The 23,735-nt window shown below is 39.8% G+C and overlaps 3 protein-coding genes across 3 annotated transcripts; 2 read left to right on the top strand and 1 right to left on the bottom strand.

Moving 5' to 3' along the window:
* The first annotated feature begins 1,922 nt into the window (after positions 1–1,922).
* On the top strand, positions 1,923–11,456 carry LOC115812801 (lysosomal acid lipase/cholesteryl ester hydrolase-like). The gene is made up of 9 exons (XM_030775311.1): positions 1,923–2,027; positions 3,050–3,170; positions 4,166–4,364; positions 4,524–4,633; positions 9,044–9,180; positions 9,289–9,435; positions 9,608–9,679; positions 10,075–10,143; positions 11,223–11,456. Exons 1-9 carry the CDS (start codon positions 1,923–1,925, stop codon positions 11,454–11,456), a joined length of 1,194 nt encoding a protein of 397 aa, XP_030631171.1.
* An 822-nt stretch (positions 11,457–12,278) lies between these two features.
* On the bottom strand, positions 12,279–14,754 carry ankrd22 (ankyrin repeat domain 22). The gene is made up of 6 exons (XM_030775916.1): positions 14,734–14,754; positions 13,590–13,781; positions 13,178–13,285; positions 12,759–12,836; positions 12,490–12,588; positions 12,279–12,356 (listed from the first exon to the last, which is right to left on the bottom strand). The coding sequence occupies exons 1-6, from the start codon at positions 14,752–14,754 to the stop codon at positions 12,279–12,281; spliced, it is 576 nt and encodes a 191-aa protein (XP_030631776.1).
* Positions 14,755–18,693: 3,939 nt separating this feature from the next.
* stambpl1 (STAM binding protein-like 1) lies at positions 18,694–23,735 on the top strand. The gene is made up of 10 exons (XM_030775465.1): positions 18,694–18,738; positions 19,513–19,730; positions 20,003–20,078; positions 20,492–20,587; positions 20,879–21,188; positions 21,317–21,441; positions 21,945–22,082; positions 22,763–22,875; positions 23,383–23,482; positions 23,656–23,735. The coding sequence occupies exons 1-10, from the start codon at positions 18,709–18,711 to the stop codon at positions 23,710–23,712; spliced, it is 1,263 nt and encodes a 420-aa protein (XP_030631325.1). The 5' UTR covers positions 18,694–18,708; the 3' UTR covers positions 23,713–23,735.

The following is a 23,735-nucleotide window of genomic DNA, read 5'->3' as shown; positions in this document are numbered from 1 at the left end:
AACAGCCAGTCTATGGCGATGGCCCTTTTGATGGTCACCAATGCCCTCCAGTTAGCTAGAGCAGCTGCAAGGTTATCTGTCCACATCATACTTGATTTGACTGCTGCCTTTGACACAGTAAACTACCAGATCTTGTTCGTAACCCTCAAGAACCTTGGCATCTAAGGGCCTGCACTAGGGTCAACTGGTTTTGTTCCTTCCTAAATGGGCGATTGCACTGGATTTCATGTTAGGGTCAAGTATCAGAATCCTGTAAAGCCTCAGCAGGCATTCCACAAGGTTCAGGGCTTGGCTTACCCCTCATAGGACTCTGCACTTTCTTTCTTGGTCCAGTCATCAAGTCGCGTGTTTTAGTGCTGTGCATGAGCGTGCTAAAAGAGCATGCTCATTGAACATGCTGAATTTTCGGTGTATGGTGAACATGAACATATCCATTTGCAACTAAAGAACGTGAACTTAAGCATCGTTCAGGTCTGCGCAAGATTCGGAATCCTAGGGTGCCCAAAAACACAGTGCATGCGCATATGGTGCACTGTAAACGACACTGTTTTATTTTTTGCAAAGTGGCCAGTGCAAGAGGCGATTCAGAAAACGCAGCTAGTGGTACTGCTGAGGCCAGTGCATATGAGTATTTGATGGAGTTTTATGAACTAGTCTGTACAGATTCAGATGTACATTTTTATGCAACTTGTGCCCGAAAAAACAAGTCCGAATGTCAGCCACAGCATCATCAAATTTGAAACGACACATCAAGTTGAACATTGCTTCCCTTTTGTGCACTCCCTTTGCCATATTTATCCCATATCTGCAGTAAATTATTTTATTCAGTCTTCTAATTCCAGTCTCTCATGTGACTGAATTCCTATGGTATAATTTATTTTAAGTTCCAGCAAGGTAGGCAGGATGTGTGTGATCAGTTGTTGCTTTTGTTTGAAGGGTACTATGCATGCTTTTTGGTAGGTGAGTAGTGAGTTACTGAGTATACACTAATGTACATATGCATGCACATGAGAAAACAAAAGAATTTATTTTGTGTTTTGACTTTACTTACTTTATTTGCTTTTGCACTGGTAAAATACATAAATTTGGGCCTGGGGATGGATGGGTAGGAGGAGGTTCTTTGAGACAGCTCTTGTGAAGTGTGACCTTGCATAGCACTGCAAGTTTTTTCCTATGACTGTTAAGCTGATGATACTCAACTCCACCTGCCCTTCCCTTCCAGACATGTTAACATTTAAGTAAGGCTTTTTAAGCAATCTGTCTCACCGCCGTCACAAACTGTCATGTACAGCTCATCCTCCCCCAAACAGAGCTCCTGGTCATTTGCCTTAGCTCATCTATTGTATAAGACATCTCTAAAAATATTTGTTCATCAATGATAAGACAGAGACAACAATTCTCCCGATCAGCATCAAACATTTCCTGAATACATTTCATATGCAGTTTTGATGCCAGCTGTCACTGTATCGCATGTATTGACCTGGTGTATGATTTCAGGTGATGGGGTGAAACTTGTGATAAAATCTCTGATTTCAGCATAGATCCACATCCTCCCCCCTCCCCCTCCATTGCAAGTAGCATATAAAAGCCAACTTTTTGTCTGTCAGGTTCTTTGTGTGTCCAGAGTGACTTGCTTCTTGCTCACTGAGGTTCCTCAAGAGCACTTCAAGGCTGACCAACAAGAATAGTAAGCAGTTGTTCAATTTTATCTTGCATTATAACTGGTTGTAATTCAAGATAAGGAACAAATAACAGGTCAATTGACAGGTACTGTTTTGGGTTTTCTTTTATTGTTTTCTAAGTACACTCAGGCAGTCCTCTGATCTTGCTCGGTACATTTTGTTGACATTTCTTAGACTGGTCTGTTTACAGCTTGACATTTTTTAAGTGGTATCCCTGTTTTAAGGGCTTGCAGAGTGAGGATGAAGTGGCTTACACTGTGTATGGGACTTCTTGTTACTGGAGTACCCCAGGGAGATACTTTCAATACTGTGCAAAATGTGGACCCTGAAGTCCGCTTGAACATTGTAAGTACAAGTCAATCAAAATTACTTCTCAAGTTGTCACAGCGTATTATATTTTATTATAGTATTATATTATATTATTATATTTATTTCCTATATGGACACCCTTAATGGAAAGATCACATTAGTGGTTGCATTTAACACCACTTTTTACTTTGTTGAATTTTTGACAAATTTTCCTTATTCAAAAAAAACAAAAAAACAGACAACAAACAAACAAAGCTATACATATTTTTTAACTTAGGCCAGTACTGAAGTGGTCTATATTTTTTTAGCTCATGATACTATCTCACATAATAATTTGCGACATCAGTAGCATTAACATGATAATATATTTTGTCAGATTTTGTCAGATTTGTCAGAGGGCATGTACAGAATTTCATACTCTTTTAAACTGTAATAATCATGGGGTGTCGCCTTGCTTTCAGTAGGTTTTATTTATACCCCTGGGTGTAGGTGTGCTGCCCACTGCTCATGTGCCTAGTGGTTGTGTGTGGGTTAAATGTTGAGGTCAGATTCATTGCTCACTGCTCATAGTGTGTCTGTGCAGTCACAGAGATTTAATCTTAATCTTTTTTGAGTCACATCCATTTCTTTATATAGAGGGAACAATACTCTCATATCCATGTTATCCATTGGCCTTCAGAGGGTTTCTTCTTAAGTGGTCCATAGTAGAATTTGAAAACTGTAGACTCACTGTGTTTTAAGAATTGAGGGGGCTTTAATTATGCATTAGTGAGTTTGCATGACAAGGCAGGAACTAGAAAGCTCACATCACTTCTTTAAAGTCACTGATTAAAATGAATTTCAAGTGCAGCTGGGGAGAGGAGTGTAAAAAAGCAGAAGTACAACGCTAAATTCTTTTCCTGGTGTATTTCATCAAAAATACAGTTTTCTCAAAACGAGCGTGCAATATTGCAAGCATATGGTCAATATCTGATTATATGCTAGTGTATATTTGAGTAATATACATATGGTAGTTTATTTTTTTTGTTAATTTGTTTGTTAATTTACTAATTACACAGAGTGGAATCATTAGGCGCTGGGATTACCCAGCGGAGGAGTATGAAGTTGTTACTGAGGATGGCTATATCCTAACTGTCAACAGGATTCCACATGGCATCAAGACTTCCAAGCCCTTGCAAGGTGAGAGTGAAAAGCCTTTTTGAGATTCAGATGTATGAAAGATTTTTTTCTTTTTTTACCTGGATCTCTGAGTTGTGCACACACATACACATACACATACACACACATGCATTGACACACACACACACACACACACACACACACACACACACATATATATATATACTTTTTTTTTTTTTAGATAAAGTGATTACTGAAGCTTGGTGATCTCAGCAGGGAACTCAGTAGAAGTAGAGTTCAAGTACAAAACCAGCTCAGTGGCTGTATATCACCACACAATATGCTAACACAAATCATTCCATCATTCTATACATTTGCTTTACACAAGTTTCACCACTGAAGAACTGTGGGGCCTTCAAGAGATGCCGGCCTTGTGTTGTCATTTTCCTTCCTCCTTTGTCATAGTTCCTTCACCACATGACTTTACTCACATTAAAAGCTGTTCTAGGCTTTGTTTTTCAGACTCTCTGATTTTGTTATCAAAGATTTGATTGTGCAAATCAGCATTTAAGTTCATAGTTACATTGGTTTGTTTCATGTTGTGCCTCACTAAGCAGACAGGTGATTTAGCTTTGATTACAAGCATGGCACACTATTTGTGAAGCCTGTCTCATAGGTTTTCACACTGTTGTCTGGGCGATGTTAAATCTCATATGAAACCACACAGTGTACCCTATATACTGATTGTCCCTATTTTGGTTCTGTAGGGGCAAGGGTAGGGGGAGTAAAATACAAAGCAGAATAATTGCAGAATAATTGTATCAAAGGCCTGTTTGTGCTACTAAAAGCACTGTGTTTGAAGTGTATTGGAGCTAAAGGTGCCAAAGAGAAAAATGGAAATTGTTTACCATGGAAAAGGTTCTTTAGAAGTCAATACAAGCCTACCCTCTGCTGGTCTGATGTGAATTTACAGTCATTTGTGTAAAATTCAAAGTTTAAACTGGTATTAAAACAGTGTTAGTTAGTGCTGTCACAATTGTATATCTTTTTTATAGAGCCCAAGCCTGTTGTCTTCCTCCAACATGGTCTTCTGGGAGATGCAAGTCACTGGGTGACTAACCTCCCCCGGTCCAGTCTAGGCTTCCTCCTAGCAGATGCTGGCTTTGACGTGTGGCTGGGCAATAGCCGGGGCAACACCTGGTCTAGAAAACATGTCAAACTCAACCCTAAACGATCTGCCTACTGGGCATTTAGGTAAACACTATACATTGTGCACTTCGGAGATCACTGACATTATCAGCACCACACTGCATTGCTCTTTCCTATACTTATCATACGCCAGAATAATATCCTATATAATTATAACTATAACTATCTTCCTTTTCTCTCGCTCTTGTTCTCTCTCTGTTATAGCTATGATGAAATGGCAAAGAAGGACCTTCCAGCAGTGATAGACTTCATCACAAAGACTACAGGCCAGAAGCAAATCTTCTATATTGGACATTCTCAGGGAACCACTATCGGTGAGGAAAAATGCACATGATTTACAGGCACTGTTTCACATAAAGTACATTTAAAAGTTGGCCTGGACTTGATAAATTTATTGAAGATAAAGACAGCAGTAGAAAATGTGCTCCATCATATGAACTGCACTTCTAGGTACAGCAGAATGAGTATGAATGGAGGTGATTTATGGAGATCTGTCTTCAATTTCATGGCTTCTCAGCATATAAATGCTAATTATCTTAACAGTTGCATTTTAGGCCCATCGACCCCAATCCCTCTTCTGCTGTCTCTGCCAAGCATATGCTAATGAGGCTTTCTTGGCAGAACACTTTTCAATCACCTGTCCCAGTCCCAAATTAATTAGTAACACAAACACCACGTACCACCTGTGAGCAGCATTGCGTTTAGAACAAGATTAGTGGAGGATACCAGTGACTGAATCCTTTTCTAAAAGAAGAAATCAGGTGGATATTCTGCATTAAGACATCCGATCACCAACGAGACTTGTATTTTTCAACCACTATTACATGTAGTTGCCAGCAGCAAGGAAAAACGGCAAGCTTCCCTTGATATGATGTTAATTTGATACACTTGTTACTTTGAGTGTAAGGGAATGTGTTAGTCTACAGATCCAGTGTTAATGTTTTCACTGAAGAGAGGAGTCTTTAGATACTTTTTGAAAGTTGTGAGGGACTCTGCAGTTTGGATGGACCTGGGCAACTCATTCCACCATCAAGGAACCATGTATGAAAAAAGACCAGCCTATGTCTTTCTTTTGCACAGTGATGGAATCACCAAACAGCATTCCCTTCAGGGAATCACCAAACACTGCCCACTGCTCCCGCGTCTGGTGTGTGTTCACTACTGGTGTGTTGGATGGGTTAAATGCAGAGGATAAATTCACTGCTCACTGTTCACAGTGTGTGTGTGCAATCACTGTAACTTAATTTAATTAAACACCATTCCCACAATAGTGGATGGGGTGGAGCGTGGGTTCTGATGTGATTCCACTGGATGCTCTGAATGCAAATATCAGGGACTTAAATTCGATGTAGCCAGATACAGGGAGCCAGTGGAGGGACATGAAGAAAGGTGTGACGTGTCCTTGTTTTGGTTGACTGAAGACCGGATGTTCTTCAGCACTTTGGGTCATCTGCAATGGTTTAAGAGCACATACTAGTAGGCCTGCCTGTGGAGAGCTGCAGTAATCCAATCTTGAATTTACAAGTACTTAGACAAGGAGTTGGGCTGCATACTCTGACAGGCATGGTCTGCGTTTCCTGATGTTGGACAGAATGTATAATCAGAAAGTTGCTGCAGTGTGATCAGTGAGGGCTAGCCGTTCATTGACCACAGGGCCTCAGCAACAACAGGTACTCCTCAAACAGATGAAAGCTCAACTTTTATTAGGAGCATATAATGATATCTAGGGGCCATCAGATACATTTGTAGTTCCGTTGCTTGCCTGCAGGAATTTTAGAGGAAGGCTCACTAGGTCACTGTGAACTACAGAATCTGTAGCATGTACTAGAGCAGGTAACTTTCATACAGGCGGCACCTGAGACTAAGGGTTGCTAGCATGACTCTCCTACAGCATATTGAGCAGTCCGAGCCATTTCTCTTTCAGAAACTTTAAAGGCCCATGCACAGAGTGACCAAAAACAAGCTCTGAGAGACTGAAAGCCAGAGATTTCTGGACTAATTCTCTAGGAGCAAAGACCAAACGATGGACATTGTCATCCCACTCTTAACAAAAGTTAGGGTAAAATGCTCTTAAAGTATACTTTAAAGTCTGGTGGAATTTCTCAAGAACTATGTGGCTTTTGGGACGGTGTGCACTAGAATGCCACTGAGTGCTATCTCATAAACAAGATGGATGAACTAAGGGTCAGAATAACATATCAGCTAGAAATTGGGGATTATTGTGCTTGGATATTTACAGAAACTTGGTTGTCCGAAACTATACCAGAGTCAGCAATACAACTACAAACGCACTCCATTCACCACGGGAACCACACTGCTGCATCTAGTATGGGCAGGCGTGTTTGCCTTTTTGACAACAATGTGTGCTGCTCAGATGTAAAGATTGTCTAAAGGCCTTGAACAACTAATGTGGAACTGCTGCTGGCAAAATGCCAACCCTTTTATTTAATGTGGGAGTTCAACACTAACACTGGCTGTTTACATTTCACTACAAGCCAACACAGCACTTTGTCTGCAGGAAGACATCATAAGCATGCAAGAGACCGTGCACCCAAATGCCATATTTGTCATTGCCGGAAACTTTAACCATGTCAGTTTGGAAACCACTAACATGTTAATATTCCCAGAAGAGAGAAAAACACTTTGGATCACTACAACAATTTGCAAATGAATCTTTGCATATTTGCAAAGTTGCCTCCTGTCCCCACTTCCTTCCCGCCACATTCCTCTAACCCAGCATACAAACAGCTCCTCAAGCAACTTGCCTCGATGAGCTGTCAAAATGTGGTCTAAGGAAACTGAATGTGTGCATTAGGACTACATTGAGTGCACTGATCAGGAAGTGTTCAGAGCTGTAGCCACATAAGAAAACTCTATTATTAACATAGCACACGACATATGTGATCAGGTACATTAGCGCATGCTCTGAAAACATAGTGCCCACAGTACACATATGGGCATACCCCAGTCAAAAACACTGGATAAACAGTGAGGTGTGGTCAATGTTGCAGGCACTGTTCCATCGCATTTAAGTTAGGCAATACTGATAACTGCAATAAAGCCAGGTATGACCCATACAGGAGCATCAACAAAACCAAGGAGAGTTAGAGACATATACTAGAATATCACGACATCAATGCTGATGCCTGTGGCATGGCTTGCAACGTATCACAACCATATCACAGACTACAAGAACAGGATCACTGGAGATACTAACAACAAGACCTCTCTGCCTGATGAGCTGAACAATTTCTCTATCAGACCCCAGTCTGTCACAAGTAGGAACCTCAACTCCAGCACACTGATCAGGAAGACCAAGACCCCCAAGGTTGTTCTTAGTCCCTTGCTTGACACACTCTTTAGCCACATTTGTGTTCCTGCTCATAACAACAATACAATTATCAAATTTGTTGATGATACCCCAGTCAGAAGTTTGCTCGCTGGAGGTGACAAATTGGCCTGTAGGAGAGAGGTGGAAGACCTGGTGACGTGGTGCAAGGACAACAACCTAATCCTCCATGTCGGCAAAAGAAAGAAAATGATTGTGTACTTGAGGAAAAAAGTAGTACATCACATGACACTATACATCGAGGAGTGTGAGATGGAGGGGTAAGCCACTTCAAATTCCTGGGTGTTCAAATCAGAGAGGCCTTCATGGGGTCATGCAACATCACAGTCTTGGTCAACACTAGGTTTGCTTGCCAAGAAAGCTGAGAAATTTTGGTAAGCCTCCAAGAATTCTTAGCAGCTTCTACAGATGGGCTACCGATGGTATCCTGAACAGTTACATTACAGTATGGCATGGGAATTGCTCTGCCCCAGACCACAAGTCTCTTCAGCAGATGGTGAAAACAGCCCAGGCCATCACAGGGACAGCCATCCCACCCCTGCAAAACATTTCCTACACCAGGGTCTGCGGACAGCTTACAACGTCATCAAAGACCCATCCCACTTTCAACACAGTCTTTTCTCTCCGGCCACCAGGCTCTACAAAAGTTTCTAGGCTTAGTAATGGCTCCCACTGACTCGCCCGTTCTACCCATTACAGCCTACTGCAGATAACTTTTAACTTCTTGCCCCACTACCCCCAAGCTCACCATTACCAGTCTTCCTTGAATACTTGAAGTCCTCAGACTTCACAGACACTACAATAACTGTTGCTACATATCTCGAAACTTGCACTTCAACTGCTGCCACCCAACTTATTGGACATACATTGCATATACTTGTATGCGCATTGCTCTTTGTACAATACATTCCACACACAGGTGCGTGCACATTATGCTTCTATGTACGAGTCTTTTCTTTTATATGTGCATATATTCTACCTCTCTGTCTTAATTTTTATTGTTATTCATAATAAGAATTTAATTTTCATTGTACAGTGCAACCTGTTTCTTTGTGCATATGACAGTAAAGGAATTCTAATTCTAACTCTAACTCAAAGCTCTGCACACGGTGTTTTCTTGCAACGAAATGTCCCTTGTATTCAAAATTGAAACATAAACCAAGTATAAGGTGGAATGAGAACAAGAGAGAAAAACAGTTACTTGAACTAATTGAATTATTCCAACATTAAAGAGTGGATACGTAAACTGAATTTAGTGATTGATTTTAATAGCCCAAATAACCTCTGTCCAAGATACTAGTAACCACATATGGAGAAATGTCTGTTCATATTCATGTCCTTTTTGCTCTTCTCTTCCTCCTTTATGTCTTCACAGCATTTATCGCCTTTTCCACCATGCCGGAGCTGGCCAGCAAAATTAAGTTGTACATAGCTCTGGCACCTGTAGCTACAGTAGGATTCGCTGACAACCCCATCACTAAACTGTCTGTTTTACCTGATTTCACCCTTTGGGTGAGTAATGTAGTAACCAATGCTTTACTTATGCTAAATAAATTTTACAAATGTTTGGAAAGCTGTTTTTGTCCTTTGATACTAACTTAGTTTTGTTTTAATTGACAGAAAATGTTTGGAAAGAGAAACTTTTTGCCTCAAAGCACACTCCTAAAATTTCTCACCACAAAATTTTGCAGCGGGAGAGTAACGGATAAATTGTGTGGAAACCTGTTCTTTCTCCTCTGTGGTTTTGTTGAGCAAAACCTGAATAAAGTAAGGATTTTTTAATTCACATGTTAATGGGCATTACAGCATACAATCTTTGTATTATGGAACCCTATAAAAATCTTAATTCTCCACATAGTTCTACAATTTTCTGTTTCCTTCAATATGTCAAAATCATCATTTTGTTTGCTGAAAAAGATTTGTATGTCTTTTCTCTCAGACCAGAACCCCTGTCTACCTTGCACACTCCCCAGCAGGGACCTCTGTCCAGAACATGATTCACTGGTCTCAGGTAACCAGCCTTGATAATTATGTATGGAAGTAAATCGAGGGATAGTTGAGCCACAAATTAGAGATCACTTCAAATACAATTACAAACTTTACTAGGCTGGCAGACAATTATCCACATGCTATGAGAAATTCTGTGGGAAAACAACAGTCTGCTCCCAACATAACATCCTTTTGATCATAGGGTTCTAACAGTAATTATCATAAACACATGGGGTGAGAAGTGGGAAGACTTCTTAAAGATCTTCTTAGCAATCAAATACAGGAAAAAACTTTATATAATCAGGAACAATAAGGAAAGACACGCCTTGAGCAAAACGTCTTTATATGTTACAATAACCAGAAATTCTGACAGATTAATGCTTAACATTGTGAAATTAAGTGATATTCTCTTCTTAGGCTATTAAAAGTGGCAAGCTTATGGCATTTAACTATGGAAGAAGAGGAAACTTTATTCATTACCACCAGGTAAGGCTGGAGCACTGGACCTGCTTATGTACCAGCTACTCCTCTTTTCTTCGTCCCTCAATTGAGATTTCCCCTAATAATCCTGCTTTAATCCCATATTAATCCAGTCTTTTGGCAGCCCCCCGCCCCCCATAACTAATTAGTAAGAATCAGTGTTAATCTCGTTAATATTCATTGACGAAGGGATTTTTAATTTAGTCAGCAATGACGACAACTAGACAAAACACAGCACCATGACGATATAAGAAGTAAATTTGATTTCATTATATTATTGACGAAAATATGACGAAAACGAAAACATCGCGAGACGTGCATTAAAACAATTTCGAAAGAACGTGGATAATATAAATAGCCCAATCACAGACACGCATTTACTGTTGCAAAGGAGCACTAGTAAAAACACATGCTCATTATTGACAGACAGGCAGCTATCATTAAGGAAACATCTGGACTAGTTTCTTACATTTCATCGTCGTGTCTTCAAAAAGCCGCATGGAATGGCAGACAATCCACCAGAACCGGGGAGGAAAAAGTCAAATGTTTGGCAGTTCTGTATTATTCCGATCGTTTCTCTGACCGAATGTACTCCCGCAGTTTTCACGATATCAATTCCATTGCCGCAGTAACTGGTCCGCCCTAATGCTGAGTAATGTGCTTGTATACAGTTAACTGATCGCTCCACTTGTTTTTTTTAATTGCCGTTTTTAATGGGTTTTTTTCCCTTCGAAAATGAATGGGGAAAGTTTTAGGTTTCTAGTGGTATGAATGCTATAGAGGTGTAAATGCATCTCTAGTTCTAATCTACAGATAAAGAATTGTTACAATTTAACAAATGTAATTTCGTCAACTAAAATGATATTATTTTCGTTGACTAAAATGATATGCCATTTCAGTCAGTGAGTTCTTGACTAAATTTAATCAACATGACATAATTAATATCTGACTAAATTTAAGGGACATTTTAGTCAAAAGACTAAGACTGTGACCAAATTTAAAAAATGTGGGAAAATTAACAGTGGTCAGAATTTTGCCAATTCTTGTGGTTTAGGTTAGACACTTATCCACTTATCCCTTACCAGTCTACCCCACCAGTGTATAACGTTAAGAACATGAAGGTGCCCACTGCTCTTTGGTCTGGATCGGAGGACTCACTGGCAGACCCTAAGGATGTGGCAGCCCTCCTCCAAAAAATTCCTAACCTGGTCTACCATCAAGATATAAAGTACTGGGAACACCTAGACTTCCTCTGGGGGTTGAATGCCCCGGAAAAGCTGTATTATAACATTGTCACACTGATGCGTCAACACATATGAAACTTTCGACTGTGTCTGTTTCTAGCCTTAGTTCTCAGCACACTGCTCCAGATGTTTGAATCCTTTCATACTTTGCTTTTATGTGCATCTTCATCTTGTGCTTTTAATTTTTCCTCATTGACTAAACAATCTCATAATTTGACCAAGAGCAGTGATGAACACATTGCATCAGTTATTTATGTTCACAACACAGTAAAAGTTTGCTATGTGACTTATGAGTATAATTCAGTGTGTAAACTTTCATAAAATTCTGTTGTGGCAACAACCATTTTTCATTAAAATAAGAGCAAATCTATGATGTTTCATGAGTAATAATTTATTTAACAAAGTGTCCTAATCTTCTTCAACCAAAATGCAGGAACATTACAAATTCAACAGAAACTGCATTCAAACTTGTCAGTATACTAAAAGACTGATTAAATATGCTCAATGGACAAGAAAAATGAACTTTACTTTGTCCATTGATAGCACTATGGAGGCACAGTTTGTTAATCAAGCAGACGGTCCATATCACTTCTGGGACAATTTAAGAAACTGAATGTTCTGAAGCAGCTTTCTAGACACACATTAACCCTAATCAAAGTCTAAAAAAAGAATTTTTTTTTAAAGAAGAATACTAACTGGGATATACTTCTCACAGCTTGGGTTCATGTGTGTCTGGAAAACCATCTAATTGCTGAGGTGAACATAACATCAACAAATCAAGTGAACTACAGCTTACTTTAAACAAAAACAATGATATTACGGCCCAAAGATCTCTGTCAAGCCATTGCTGCGGAGACAAAGCAATGCTCCTAGGTCTTGACGTGGCCACCTGTTCTTTCAGTTTGATTTCTTCAGCATAGTGACAATTTTCTTGAACTGAAGTCTTTGGGCTATGTCTAATGGTGTCTCGTTATTCTGAAAAGAAAACCACAAAAACAGTTTGGCTTAGATACATTCAACAAAGTATAACAGGAACAATACACAGACCTTCAAACCTGCAAAGATGTTTAATAAGAAAATCTTTAAAAAAAAGATTTTAAAAACGTACATTGTTTTTTATTGAAATATCAGCGTTTTTCTCCAGTAATAATGGAATAAGTCTGTGGCTTTTTCTCTGGCATGCATAGTGAAGCCCAGTGTTTCCTTTCTGTGGGACAAAGCAAAAGACAAAACACACACATGCAGATTCCATGTCATGTAACATCTCTTTTGCCACAAACACTTCTTCACTGCTGATGTGTTGGATGCTCACAAGATGATTAAATTTTCTTATGATACATTTTCTTGTAAACTGTTTTAAGTTTGCCTCATACTTACATAGTCTACAGCATTGATATCAACTCTATGGCTCAAAACCAGCTTCATCAGATTCACATTTTTCCTCTGTTTTTCCTCCTGTTGAAAGGATTATGTAGGTAATAAACAAACGTACCACAATTGAAAAACATGCTATTCAATGTATCCCTCTTAAATACAAGTGAAATGCTTCTTTAACATCCCCTAAGGATGTGCAGATTTTGGGAACTGTCATGGAGCGAAACAGCAACACAATTCAAACTCTTCTCAGATGTGTACATCTGTTGCATGTGAAATTCATTCAGTTTCATTCAGCTGGTTCTCTTCTTTGCCCCCCCCCCCAAAGATTTCATCATATTTGACCAGGAAGCCTGGAATTGTACTACAATTACTACTGATTGAAACAGTCATGTCCACATGCTCAAAACAGCATACTCTACCATTATCAGATATCCAATGAGTAGGATGGGCATGAGAATGGCAATCATCAAGTAGTCCAGGAAGGAGAATGTTCTTTTAGCAGCATAGTGCAGGCAAGTCCTCTGCTTCTAAGGACAGAACACAGATTTTAGCCATCCATGCTTACAAGCACCTTTGTAAAACTCCAGTCTTTGATTTGGACCTCAGTGGCTTCATCAAAGACTTGAACACAGATCTGTACATTATTGTTTTTACAAATAGTAACAGTGTCCTCATCATCACTACTGTTAGAAACGAGGATAAATGATGAGATGGATAGCAGCATATTGCTTTACAATTTATGTAGGATTAAAAGAAAAACAAACTTTATGAATACATCCAGATTTTTCACTAAGAGCTTGCTAAATGTGCCTAGAAAGTCTGGTACATCACCTTGTTTTTAACAGACACATCTGCATTTTGTTCCAGAAGGTACTTTACAACTCTATGGTTTCCACGTCTGCAAGCAGCAATGATTGGTGTATCTCCAGATTCTGGGTCTTGAACGTTTAGCTTCTTGGCATCAGCTACAAGCAGATGATAAACCTGATGGACGTCGTTATCATAAGCCGCTTGGCAAATTGGCTGTGAAAGAAGGCGAAGAGAGAACACACAATATATTTACAGACCTTGCTGACCTAATTGTGCATGACAACAAACACAATATAACAAATGATAACCAACAACTGGAAGTAGGTATGGGAGCTGGTTATGTTTTAGCCTACATTTGGCTGGGATCACATGATAACATAATAACTGACAAGTGAAGAGGTCTAACAGGTCTAGTCACATCTCACTGCATACAGTGTCTACACCTAGTACACACCCTTCTACAAAGCACAAACACTATGCATTAAGTTGTCGCTCTCATATCTTCCATGTGCAATATTTCTGGGGTATGCACAAATTTGTTCCATATTAAGACCTAGATGCTGATTGTTTTTATGTTAAAGGTACAATTTATACTTTGTCACTGTCTTCAACACACGGAAGCACAGTCAGCATGTTGTAATCCTATCTAGAAGGTCGGCCTACAGCATGCCTGAAAAAACTGAAGAGGGAGCTGATAAGTTTTCCAATAAGATCCAAAAAGTTTATGTTGGTCTGTAAAAGTACTGTAAGAAGGTATTTCTAGTATCATGCAATGTCTTGCCAAATAAATTAGTAAATGGGTGGGGGTGTCAGATGAAATCCAACATTTACCAAAGCCTTTCCCAGGTTCTAAAGAGGTTGGCATGCGCTTGTTCATATAAATATATATATCCGTATTTCAATTTCCACTTTCCATATTCAATTACATGTCCACTATATAATATTGTAATTTCAACTAGACCCCCGTCACCCTCAGTGTCTATCTATATTTACTACGAACTGCTTCTATTTACGGATGGTTCTTAGAGAGTTCCTAGACAATCAACACCAAAACAAAACCAAGTCGGTACGGTACCCATAAAATCTGGACATCCGACATATCTAAACGACAGAACATGAGAGCGTTTCTTTAAGGTAAGGAGTACAGATCTGTTTTATACAATACCTCGGAGTATAATATCCCCATGTCGCACTTCCTTTTCTCCGTCGTGTCGTAAACAAAGCACAATCGCAAACACACCTGGTTCCCAGTCAGCGACAGTGGTGACCCAAACTCAATAAAAATCTGGGACCAGTATCAGTGCTGGAGAAACTTTAGAACGGACCCCTTGCCCTGATTTGATTTAACATGTATCATACGTAGATTCTCTTTCAACCGAAAGGTGTGGTCTGCGGATGGAGTACATGAGTCAGGAAGGTATGGTATTTTTCAGATGTGCTCTTGCAACTGCAGCATTTGTGACAAATATTTCTGTTCTATCATAATCTACCTAGACGAAGCCGGAACTGTCTCACATGTTTCAACAAGCAAAAACATGACGGCCTCGCTTCACCCATGATTGTGAACATGGCGTAATCAACACACCTACAGGAGGGGTTTTAAACAGTATCCTAATTGAATCCTAAAAACATCACCTATATCGCTGTCGGACAAGTTCACAAAACCCTGAAAAAATTTAATGTGATGATTTTTACACTAATTTCGCAAGCCTTTAAATTATATTATTTTAAACGAAATATATATGTATAAATTTACAAGACAACATGTATCGTATAATTATCATTATAATGTCATTTTTACCTCGTTTAAGAGTGAAAGACATGTAGTAAATGCAACAGGGTCTTCACTGACATTGCCATTAAAACAGTTCAAACGTTGCAGTATAACACAACAATAAATGAATATACATGCCCAACTGGTAATTCCGTTTGGCTGGCTCCTTTAAGTTTTGTAGCGGCCACTCAAGCAACCACATCAAATGAGAATTTTTAAAATCATCCGTCGCAATGATTAAAGGACGTTTTGACGGTTTTGAGGCTCGTGCGCCACCTGGCGAGTGTTCCGAGTAACTCACAATTTGCTGACATCACAGTGTAATTTATGATGGTTTGGTTCAAGCGCAATAAATAATAACATCCCAGAATGAACGGATTTGATCAGTCTGCTGTGTTCTCATTTCTCGACCGGGACACATCTCATACTCTGTTGATACATTTTGAGAAGCTAGTCTAGATATTAAAATAAGTTAAACGAAGGTTAGCCTACCCAAAGTAACACTGAAGATAGGCTACTTCATGATACAGGTCCACTCAAAATCATATACAAAAAATAATGTAAAACTCGGTTCAGTTGGTAGCTGCGTTGCTCTGGTGCTTAGTTGGCAGCGTCCCTAAATGTAATAACAGTGTCAGCGGCTCTTTGAACTGCCACGATTTTACTGGTTACACTTGAATAGGCTGCATTACGTTGACCAATGCTGTTCTGTTCCCCACCCACTTTATCTGTCACATTGTAACAACCGCCGCAGCTGCCTCCACGCTCATCTGAATCAGAGATCTGGATGAACCATCTTATATGTTACGTTATGTAGTTTGAGAGACAGTCTTCAGCCATTTTGCCGTCTGTAAACTTTTACCCTACATCTCCTCTTGCGTTTGGATAATAATATTGTGAAGTATAAAGACAAAAATGCGATGTTGATGATCAAAGAACAACCTTTTATTGACTCGTGTTTCCTGTTTTTGCTCTCAATTCTAGTATGTGCTACATGTGACGACTATACAGGGCCAGGGATGCAGAGCACGGGTCAACAACTTCAGCAGGTGAATTACTGGTAAGCATTTTTCGAATTTTAATTTTAAATCTCTGCATCGTTTACAAAGTGATATCCGAAGAGTTAATTCAGAACGTTGCGGTCTGTTGATTCGAATAGGAAATACCTTCCATAGTCGTTTTCATGGGATTGAGATGCCGATTAAAGAGAAACTGTCAGGTGTACGGTTTCAAGTCCTTGGTCAGTTCTACTTGCATGTGATATAATGCCTTGCCACAGAGGTCCAAAACGCGTGGGGGTAAAAAGACTAAACCGAAAACTAAGAGGTATGAAAGACACGAAAGTGTTCAAATTTGTTTAGGTAATAAAATGTAAAATTGATGTTGCTTTGGTTAAATTGATTTCTTGTTGTTGATATTTATTAGAATGTGTCTTTTAGAGAACATTTGTTTAATACTATAAATAGAGGTGTGAGGACAAAGGTGGTGAAAACATGTATTCCTGTAAATTCCTGTTAAGATACCTTGAAGAACCTCTTTTGCTTTTAGTTCATACAACTTGATTGTTGTGTTTGATAGTGATAGTGAAACTTTTCATAATTTTTTTGACTCTGTGGTTTCACTGTGGCTACTGGATATAGTATTAGCTCTTGAAAAGTCGTGCACATCTAAAATAACCTAGTAAACATTTGAGTTGTAAGGAACATTATATGGAAAATATACAACAGTGATGATCAATTCACTCTCATTAATCCACTGTGCTAATAAGGCTGTCGTACATGAGTGTTAACTTGCTTTTGCCATGGAACTTTAGGTATGCTGTAAAACTGCTTTTGGTTTGTTCTTTCATTTCTTTGACAACGCCAAGCCTCATTTGTAAGCTGCAGGTCATTAGTTAATTAGTTGGGGCATCTCTCAGCACTTAGATCAACTATTTCTTGGATCCCTAGAACAGGATATTTAAGGCAAACGATTTGCAAAACTAAGATCAGTCTCACATCAGATGTGTGCTTTTTTTTAAATTGTTTGTTTTGTTTCTGGTTTATAATTCTCATGCCACCGATGGTCTTATTTCAATATTCAGCGTAACGATTCTTTTAATTACAGTGGCCTCTTGCTTGTCACTTTTGTTGACTGTAGTTTACAAATGCGCTGAATTCAAAGGATTAACAAGGCCTTGTCAACAAAGATTTACTCTGATGCTGTCACTGTTGTAGGGGAGGAGGGAGAGTAGAAACTCTGCCAAGTACTCAAATCGTTCAGGAAATTTTATTCTATGTGAACAATTATAGACACATTAAACTTAGCCTGGCAATTAAATCAAATGCGTTTTTTTTAAATAAATATATATATATATATATATATATATATATATATATATAACTAAGCTTCACCTCTCTTACAGAGGGTTGTTATGTCAAGCAAAACAATTTAATGTTTTATTCGTTTAACATCATTAATCTAGTGATTAAATAACAAATTATTCATTCTTACCTTTGAAAGTCTATGGGGCTGCATACAAAATTTACTTGGAAAATGAAGTCAAATATTCAAGGCCCTGATTTCACATTGCTCAGTGATTGCTCAGTGTTAAATTGCACCTATGTTTCACTCCACCTTCTTAGCACGTTCTCATTCTTATAATGCATCTACTTTTAGTTGCCATGGCAGCATCAACCTGAATATAATTGTCTACAATACTGAAAAGTGTTCAGCCGCCACTGTGGTAAATGTAAAATCTAGTGCTGCTGTCTAGTTTCACCACTGAGAGAATAAAAGGACACACAGAGAGAGGGAAACTGTCTAAAGGTAGATGAATACTGTCCTTCATTATAAAGCAAACCAAGGATTTATTTTCCAACAGCTGAAGATATCCATGAGTCATCATATTTTGTTGCGTGGTTACAAGCTGTCATAGCAACTGTAGCACAGTTTTTGAAATGAATAACAGCATGTTTAGCTATTTGGAGAAGATTGCCCTGAATTTCAATTAGCAATCTCAGTGGAGATTTATGAAGTGGGCAAAATAATATGGTATAAGGTGAACATAAAAAATAAATGAAAAAAATTGTGTTTAAATAAAAATTGATCCTCCTAGATGATATTGTAGCACTAGCAAATGTGCCACTGACAGCTCCATTTGGGGTTGAACAAATGAGTACAGGGTAATTGTCTTCAGTGGCAAGCATTTGACGATCTGTGCTCAGTGAGAGCAAAGTGCATCGATCCACTGACCACTGAACAACAGAATGATGTCATTATATCAGATAGAATGTCTCCTATTCCTCAGTGTGGTATCATCTTGGGAGATGACAGATGGACACATTGGGACGATTGGAGCCTGCCAGCCTGCATCTTAAACTCACCATGGAGCAAGGCTTCAGTTTCAGCACACTGGTGAGTCTCATGTTCCCCTTTCTGATGGTCGCGAGGTAAGGGTTTTAGCCTCTCGGGCTTATGCAGCTCTTAGATGGAGGTCAAGGTGGGGGGAAGGGGGGGGGGCATACAGCAGGGGTGGACTAGCTTCCTCTGAGTCACATCTATTAACATTCTCAGTGCAGCTGCTCTGTCATTCGTTTCCCTCTATCCATGTGTGGGAGGGAGGGAGAGGAACGGATGTTAGCCCCCTTTTTACGCTTCACTTCCCTTCCTCATGAATAGACGACGAAAGACAAAGAGAGTGTTATCATCCTTGGCTCAATAAATAATGCCCCCTCCTTCGATACTCGCGCTAAAGCTGTCAGTGGCACAGCATCGCTAAGTTTTCCCTTTCTACATATTCACACTCGTCGACTCCATACAGTAGTCTGTGTTTGCAGCAGTGTCCAGTAAGTATTGGCATGCTGCAGAACTTGCGTTCAAGTTCCGTCGAGTCTCGCAGAATCTTGATAAGATGCCTTTATTTCTCAAGAAGTCCTAAAAGAGAACCTCTGTTTGGTCATTAGTATGAGTCTGGGAAGGCAGCTGAGCATAGACGCTCACTTTTTTCCGGTCCGTTCTCCCTCGTTCCCCCAGCACTCTGTGAGCGCTAACGCCGGAATGGGCCTAATGGCGTGTGTGCGGCTGAGTCATATGATGAGATGTCCTTGAAGAAGAGAACATTTTTATTTGAACGTATTATTTGAACCTTTTTTTTTTTTTTCTTTTTTGTGAACTTCTTTTCTCCTGCAGAAAAAGCTAGCAGCTGAGCCGGACCACACCGATGTCACTCTGCCAGCAGCCGAACGTGTCAGAGCCTTAAGCAAAATGGGTTACAACATTGAGATCAACGAAGACATTGCGCCGAGGCGCTACTTCCGCTCTGGCGTGGAGATGGAGCGCATGGCTGCGGTGTACCTGGAGGAAGGCAGTCTGGAGAACGCCTTCGTTCTCTACAACAAGTTTATCACGTACGTATCTCACACGATGTGCTAATGCAACGGAACAACTGATTTATCAGCATATTAATACCACACCGTCAGGAAGAAGTTCGTATTGTCTCTTTCTGATGCGAAAATGTTTCAGGATGAAACATTAAAGCACTGCTTGGCGTACTGTCACGTATTTTAAGTCATGTATCGTCTGTGTTCCTATAGTATGTTATTTTTGAAAAAACTATTTTAGAAGACATTGAAATTGATTGGGGGAAAAAAAAGCTGTATTAAGAGGTTTCTCTGTTCAGTTTATTTGTAGAGAAGCTCCCCACTCATCGAGACTACCAGCAGTGCAATGTCCCAGAGAAACAGGTGATAATGAAGGTAAACCTCCCGCACTGAGTGATTTAGCCCAATCTCAACCTGCTTAGTTTCATACACAGTTAATCTGGATAGCACCTATGAGAAGTTTGGAGGCACCTCTGTACCACAGTAGATTTTACTCTTAGATCCAAGCCATGGGGACCAATAAAATCCATAAACACTCACTGATTGTCTGTGTTCCAGTTGCAAATAAACAGTGGTTATAGTCATGTGTGTAGAACATAAACAGACAGAAACCATAATAATATGCAAGTTCTGGTAGTGAGGCATTTGCCTCCTGAAGCAAATGTTGTTATTTTGATGAGTCAGCATTATGTTATTGATTTATCTCTAAAAGCTAAATCAGTCAATGCCAACTACTAGACATGTACTTGAAAGACATTTTGTAAGCATCACATAATTGCTCTTCTCAGAAACTGCAAGAGGTGGCTTTTCCACGAAAGGATCAATTGAAGAAACTCCTCCATGAAAAATACAGTAAGGAACACAGCGAATATCTTAAGAGCCAGGTAAGTACTCCGATTTCATCTGTAGTATTCACTCTGCTTAAATGTGTATCTCACAAAAAAGCTATTTGCGGCTCTAAGGCCAATGTGGCTTTAACACCTGCTTATTAGAGTAGGTTACAAATGCAGATTTTATGCAAGGATTATACAAAGATGAACTTCAAAGAATACGTACCTAGTGTTTAGTGGGGCAATCACGGCACAGGTCACAATGTATTTGATTTGAGCGTTTTTTGAGTGTTATTTGTCAATGGAGAGTGATGTGTGTGTGTGTGTGTGTGTGTGTGTGTTCAGAGCCAGGCCGTGCCAGTGGAGGTCTGTGGTGAAAGACTGCAGAAACTCTCTCTGTTGGAGGAGGAGAGGCAGCGCGTGGCTCAGCTGCGGAAAATGCAAATAGAGTCCGAGCAGTTCCGTTACTTTGAAGACCAGCTGCGCAGACAAGAGCAGGCCAATCAAAAACAAGAAGCTGTTCCGAAAGTGCCTGAACAAACTGACGGGTCCTGCCTATCTCAAGCCCCCAAAAACCATTTACGCAACGATCCCAACCGCAACAAACCGCCCGTTCCAGTCACCAAGCCAGCAGCCACCTTAGCAGCTGTACAAAGTAAGTTTTAGTTTTGTTTTTTTGGTTTTTTCTGTCTGTCACCAACCTGTCTCAAATCTCGGTCATGTGAACGATGTCCGTCTCATTGTGACAAAGTCATTTTGGGGCTCGTTTTTCTGTGCATGCAGATCAGCGAGTAGAAGGCTTAAGGCGTGTTATCATTCCTCGAGACCTGACCTACAGGTTCCTGCTTTTGGCCGACAGCAACACAGCCAGAGGCATTGAGACCTGTGGAGTTCTCTGTGGAAAACTGGTAAGAGCTGTGTCAAAGTGATGTGTACTTTCCCCTCTCACATTTAACACTAGTCAAACTTTACTCTAGTGCTTTTCAGGTGAGTATGTTGATTTATAAACAGGTCTTGTGTATGCTTTACTCCTGAGGGCATTTTTTTACAATTCAAATAACGTCTTAGGGAGTAACTCCATACTCACGTATCAGTTTTTAAACATGGAAAGGTCAAGAGAAGTTTTCTTTTTGTCTCGGCCATGAGCTTTGTCGCTTACAGGGTGTGGTCTGAATGATTTCACAGCAAGGGAGATTATGGTAATACTAGACAGGGGTATGAAATACTAGAATTATTCTTCTCTCATTCTGTAACTGACCCGAAATATCTTATATTTTCCCAGTAAGAATTATTTGTTTGGCTTTTTCTGTGATGTGTTACGTGTTGTTCTCTGTTTATGAGTTAAACTTATCCCTGCCGCGTGAGAGTTGGTTGTCGAACTGCAATCGAGCTTTTGTTTTTATCCCTGCAGACCCACAACGAGTTTGTACTTACCCACGTGATTGTCCCTAAACAGTCGGCTGGCCCTGACTACTGTGATATGGAGAATGTAGAGGAGCTCTTCAGTTTTCAGGATCACCATAACCTTCTGACCTTGGGCTGGATCCATGTGGGTCTCCCTCTCTCTCTCTCTTTCTCTCCCTCCATCTCCTCCTCTCTGGCTGCCTTATCTACAATACAAAATCTTGTGTTCACACATTACATGAGTCAGTTGAAGCGGTTTGTTTGCTAAGCCCGTTTATCTAATGACTCACATAGTGTTTGACCATAAAACTGCTTGGGTTTCAATGGAGGGTCATAAGTAACTGCAGAAAAAATATGGCTCGATTTCTTAATTTGATCATATGTTTGTACCACCATCATATGGCTGACAATTAGGCGAGTGCACTTTGGAGAAAAGCACTGAATGTCTTTACAAACAAAACCATTTCATTATAAAGCCCTGCCTGTACAATTTACCCAATAGCATTGCCCTTATGCAGTACTGGTAGTTGTGATTTAGTTGAAATCAGTAGAAAATTTCTGTAATGAAAGTAGGCACTGATGATGGGCAGAGCAGGAAAGTGGAAGTGGTCCTATTCAGTTCTCCTTTTTATTTGCATAATCAAATATACACGGGTTTAAGCCTGAAGTTCACCATGGAAACCAGCCTCAGTGGTTTACATTGCAGTTATTTCAAGCCTCTTCCTGTGACCTGCTAATCGCTTGGCTCTCTGTTCTGTGACCACGCGCAGGAGTGACAAAGCATTTGGCTTTAATGTGAATGTGTATTTTTCACTGTACCTCTAGACACACCCCACACAGACTGCCTTCCTCTCCAGTGTGGACCTTCACACACACAGCTCCTATCAGCTCATGCTGCCGGAGGCCATTGCAATCGTCTGCTCACCCAAACACAATGAGTGAGTAAGATCTTTCTGTAGTAAACCTCAGACTACCTACCTGTCTGATACCCACAATGCCTGCTGACAGATATATGGGATTGCAAATGCTTCCCTCCGAATATACCCGCATAGTATGTACACTTTTAGTGAGTACATTTTCTCAGACAGAAATGTGTACACATACAGTATGTAGTATACTATATAGTATAGCATAGCATTACAGTTGTACAGAGCATTTGATGCTTGGCATACAGTAGTGAAAGCCTAATACTTTTTCTGGAAGTTTGCTGTTTTTAAGTTGGTTTTTGACATTCATGACTGTTCATGGAACATTATAAATTCCTCGCAAATAAAACCTTTTTTTTTTTTTTAATTTGTGTCATTCATTTGGCATACAGAGTAAACATTTTGTGAACTTTAGGTGTATAATTCACTCTGTATGTAAATTAATGTGATTAAAATGTAGAGATGTTTTGGAGAACGTAGAGTGTTGTTTAAGCCAGCCTTCTCTCTCTTCTCTTACAGCACAGGGGTGTTCAGACTCACCAGCTCTGGAATGGGGGAGGTGGCAGGTTGCAGAATGAAGGGCTTTCATCCCCACTCAAAAGACCCTCCTCTTTTCACCGTAAGACACTGACGCCTTTATTACTCTCTACTTAAATACTCAGAGAAATCAGCATTTAAAAAAAAACAAAACACGCAGTATAAATGTACTACACATGTTCGTCATTGTTTATTTAAGTAACCTGCGAACATTTGAATAGAGATGTGGAGCAATTAACATCTGTCTCTTTGCAGATCTGCAAACATGTTATGGTGAGGGACTCAAAAACTATCGTGCTGGACCTCAGGTGACAGAGAAAAGGGAAGCACTTCAA

The sequence above is a fragment of the Chanos chanos genome, chromosome 5, assembly GCF_902362185.1.
Source record: "Chanos chanos chromosome 5, fChaCha1.1, whole genome shotgun sequence".
NCBI classification, from domain to species: domain Eukaryota; kingdom Metazoa; phylum Chordata; class Actinopteri; order Gonorynchiformes; family Chanidae; genus Chanos; species Chanos chanos.
Note: the sequence above shows the minus strand (reverse complement) of the source record. Positions and strands in the feature narration are given on the sequence as shown.

Bases quoted from the DNA above. Each gene is read 5' to 3' on its own strand.
- LOC115812801 (XM_030775311.1), top strand. From the start codon at position 1,923: ATGAAGTGGCTTACACTGTGTATGGGACTTCTTGTTACTGGAGTACCC. The intron at 4,365-4,523 runs GTAAACACTATA...TCTCTGTTATAG, and splicing joins TCTGCCTACTGGGCATTTAG to CTATGATGAAATGGCAAAGA. The intron at 9,680-10,074 runs GTAACCAGCCTT...TTCTCTTCTTAG, and splicing joins ACATGATTCACTGGTCTCAG to GCTATTAAAAGTGGCAAGCT.
- ankrd22 (XM_030775916.1), bottom strand. From the start codon at position 14,754: ATGGGGATATTATACTCCGAG. The intron at 13,782-14,733 runs GTATTGTATAAA...CTTCTTTCACAG, and splicing joins TGGGGATATTATACTCCGAG to CCAATTTGCCAAGCGGCTTA. The intron at 12,837-13,177 runs GTAGAGTATGCT...TCCTTTCAACAG, and splicing joins TCATTGGATATCTGATAATG to GAGGAAAAACAGAGGAAAAA.
- stambpl1 (XM_030775465.1), top strand. From the start codon at position 18,709: ATGGAGCAAGGCTTCAGTTTCAGCACACTG. The intron at 19,731-20,002 runs GTACGTATCTCA...TTCTCTGTTCAG, and splicing joins CTCTACAACAAGTTTATCAC to TTTATTTGTAGAGAAGCTCC. The intron at 20,588-20,878 runs GTAAGTACTCCG...GTGTGTGTTCAG, and splicing joins GCGAATATCTTAAGAGCCAG to AGCCAGGCCGTGCCAGTGGA.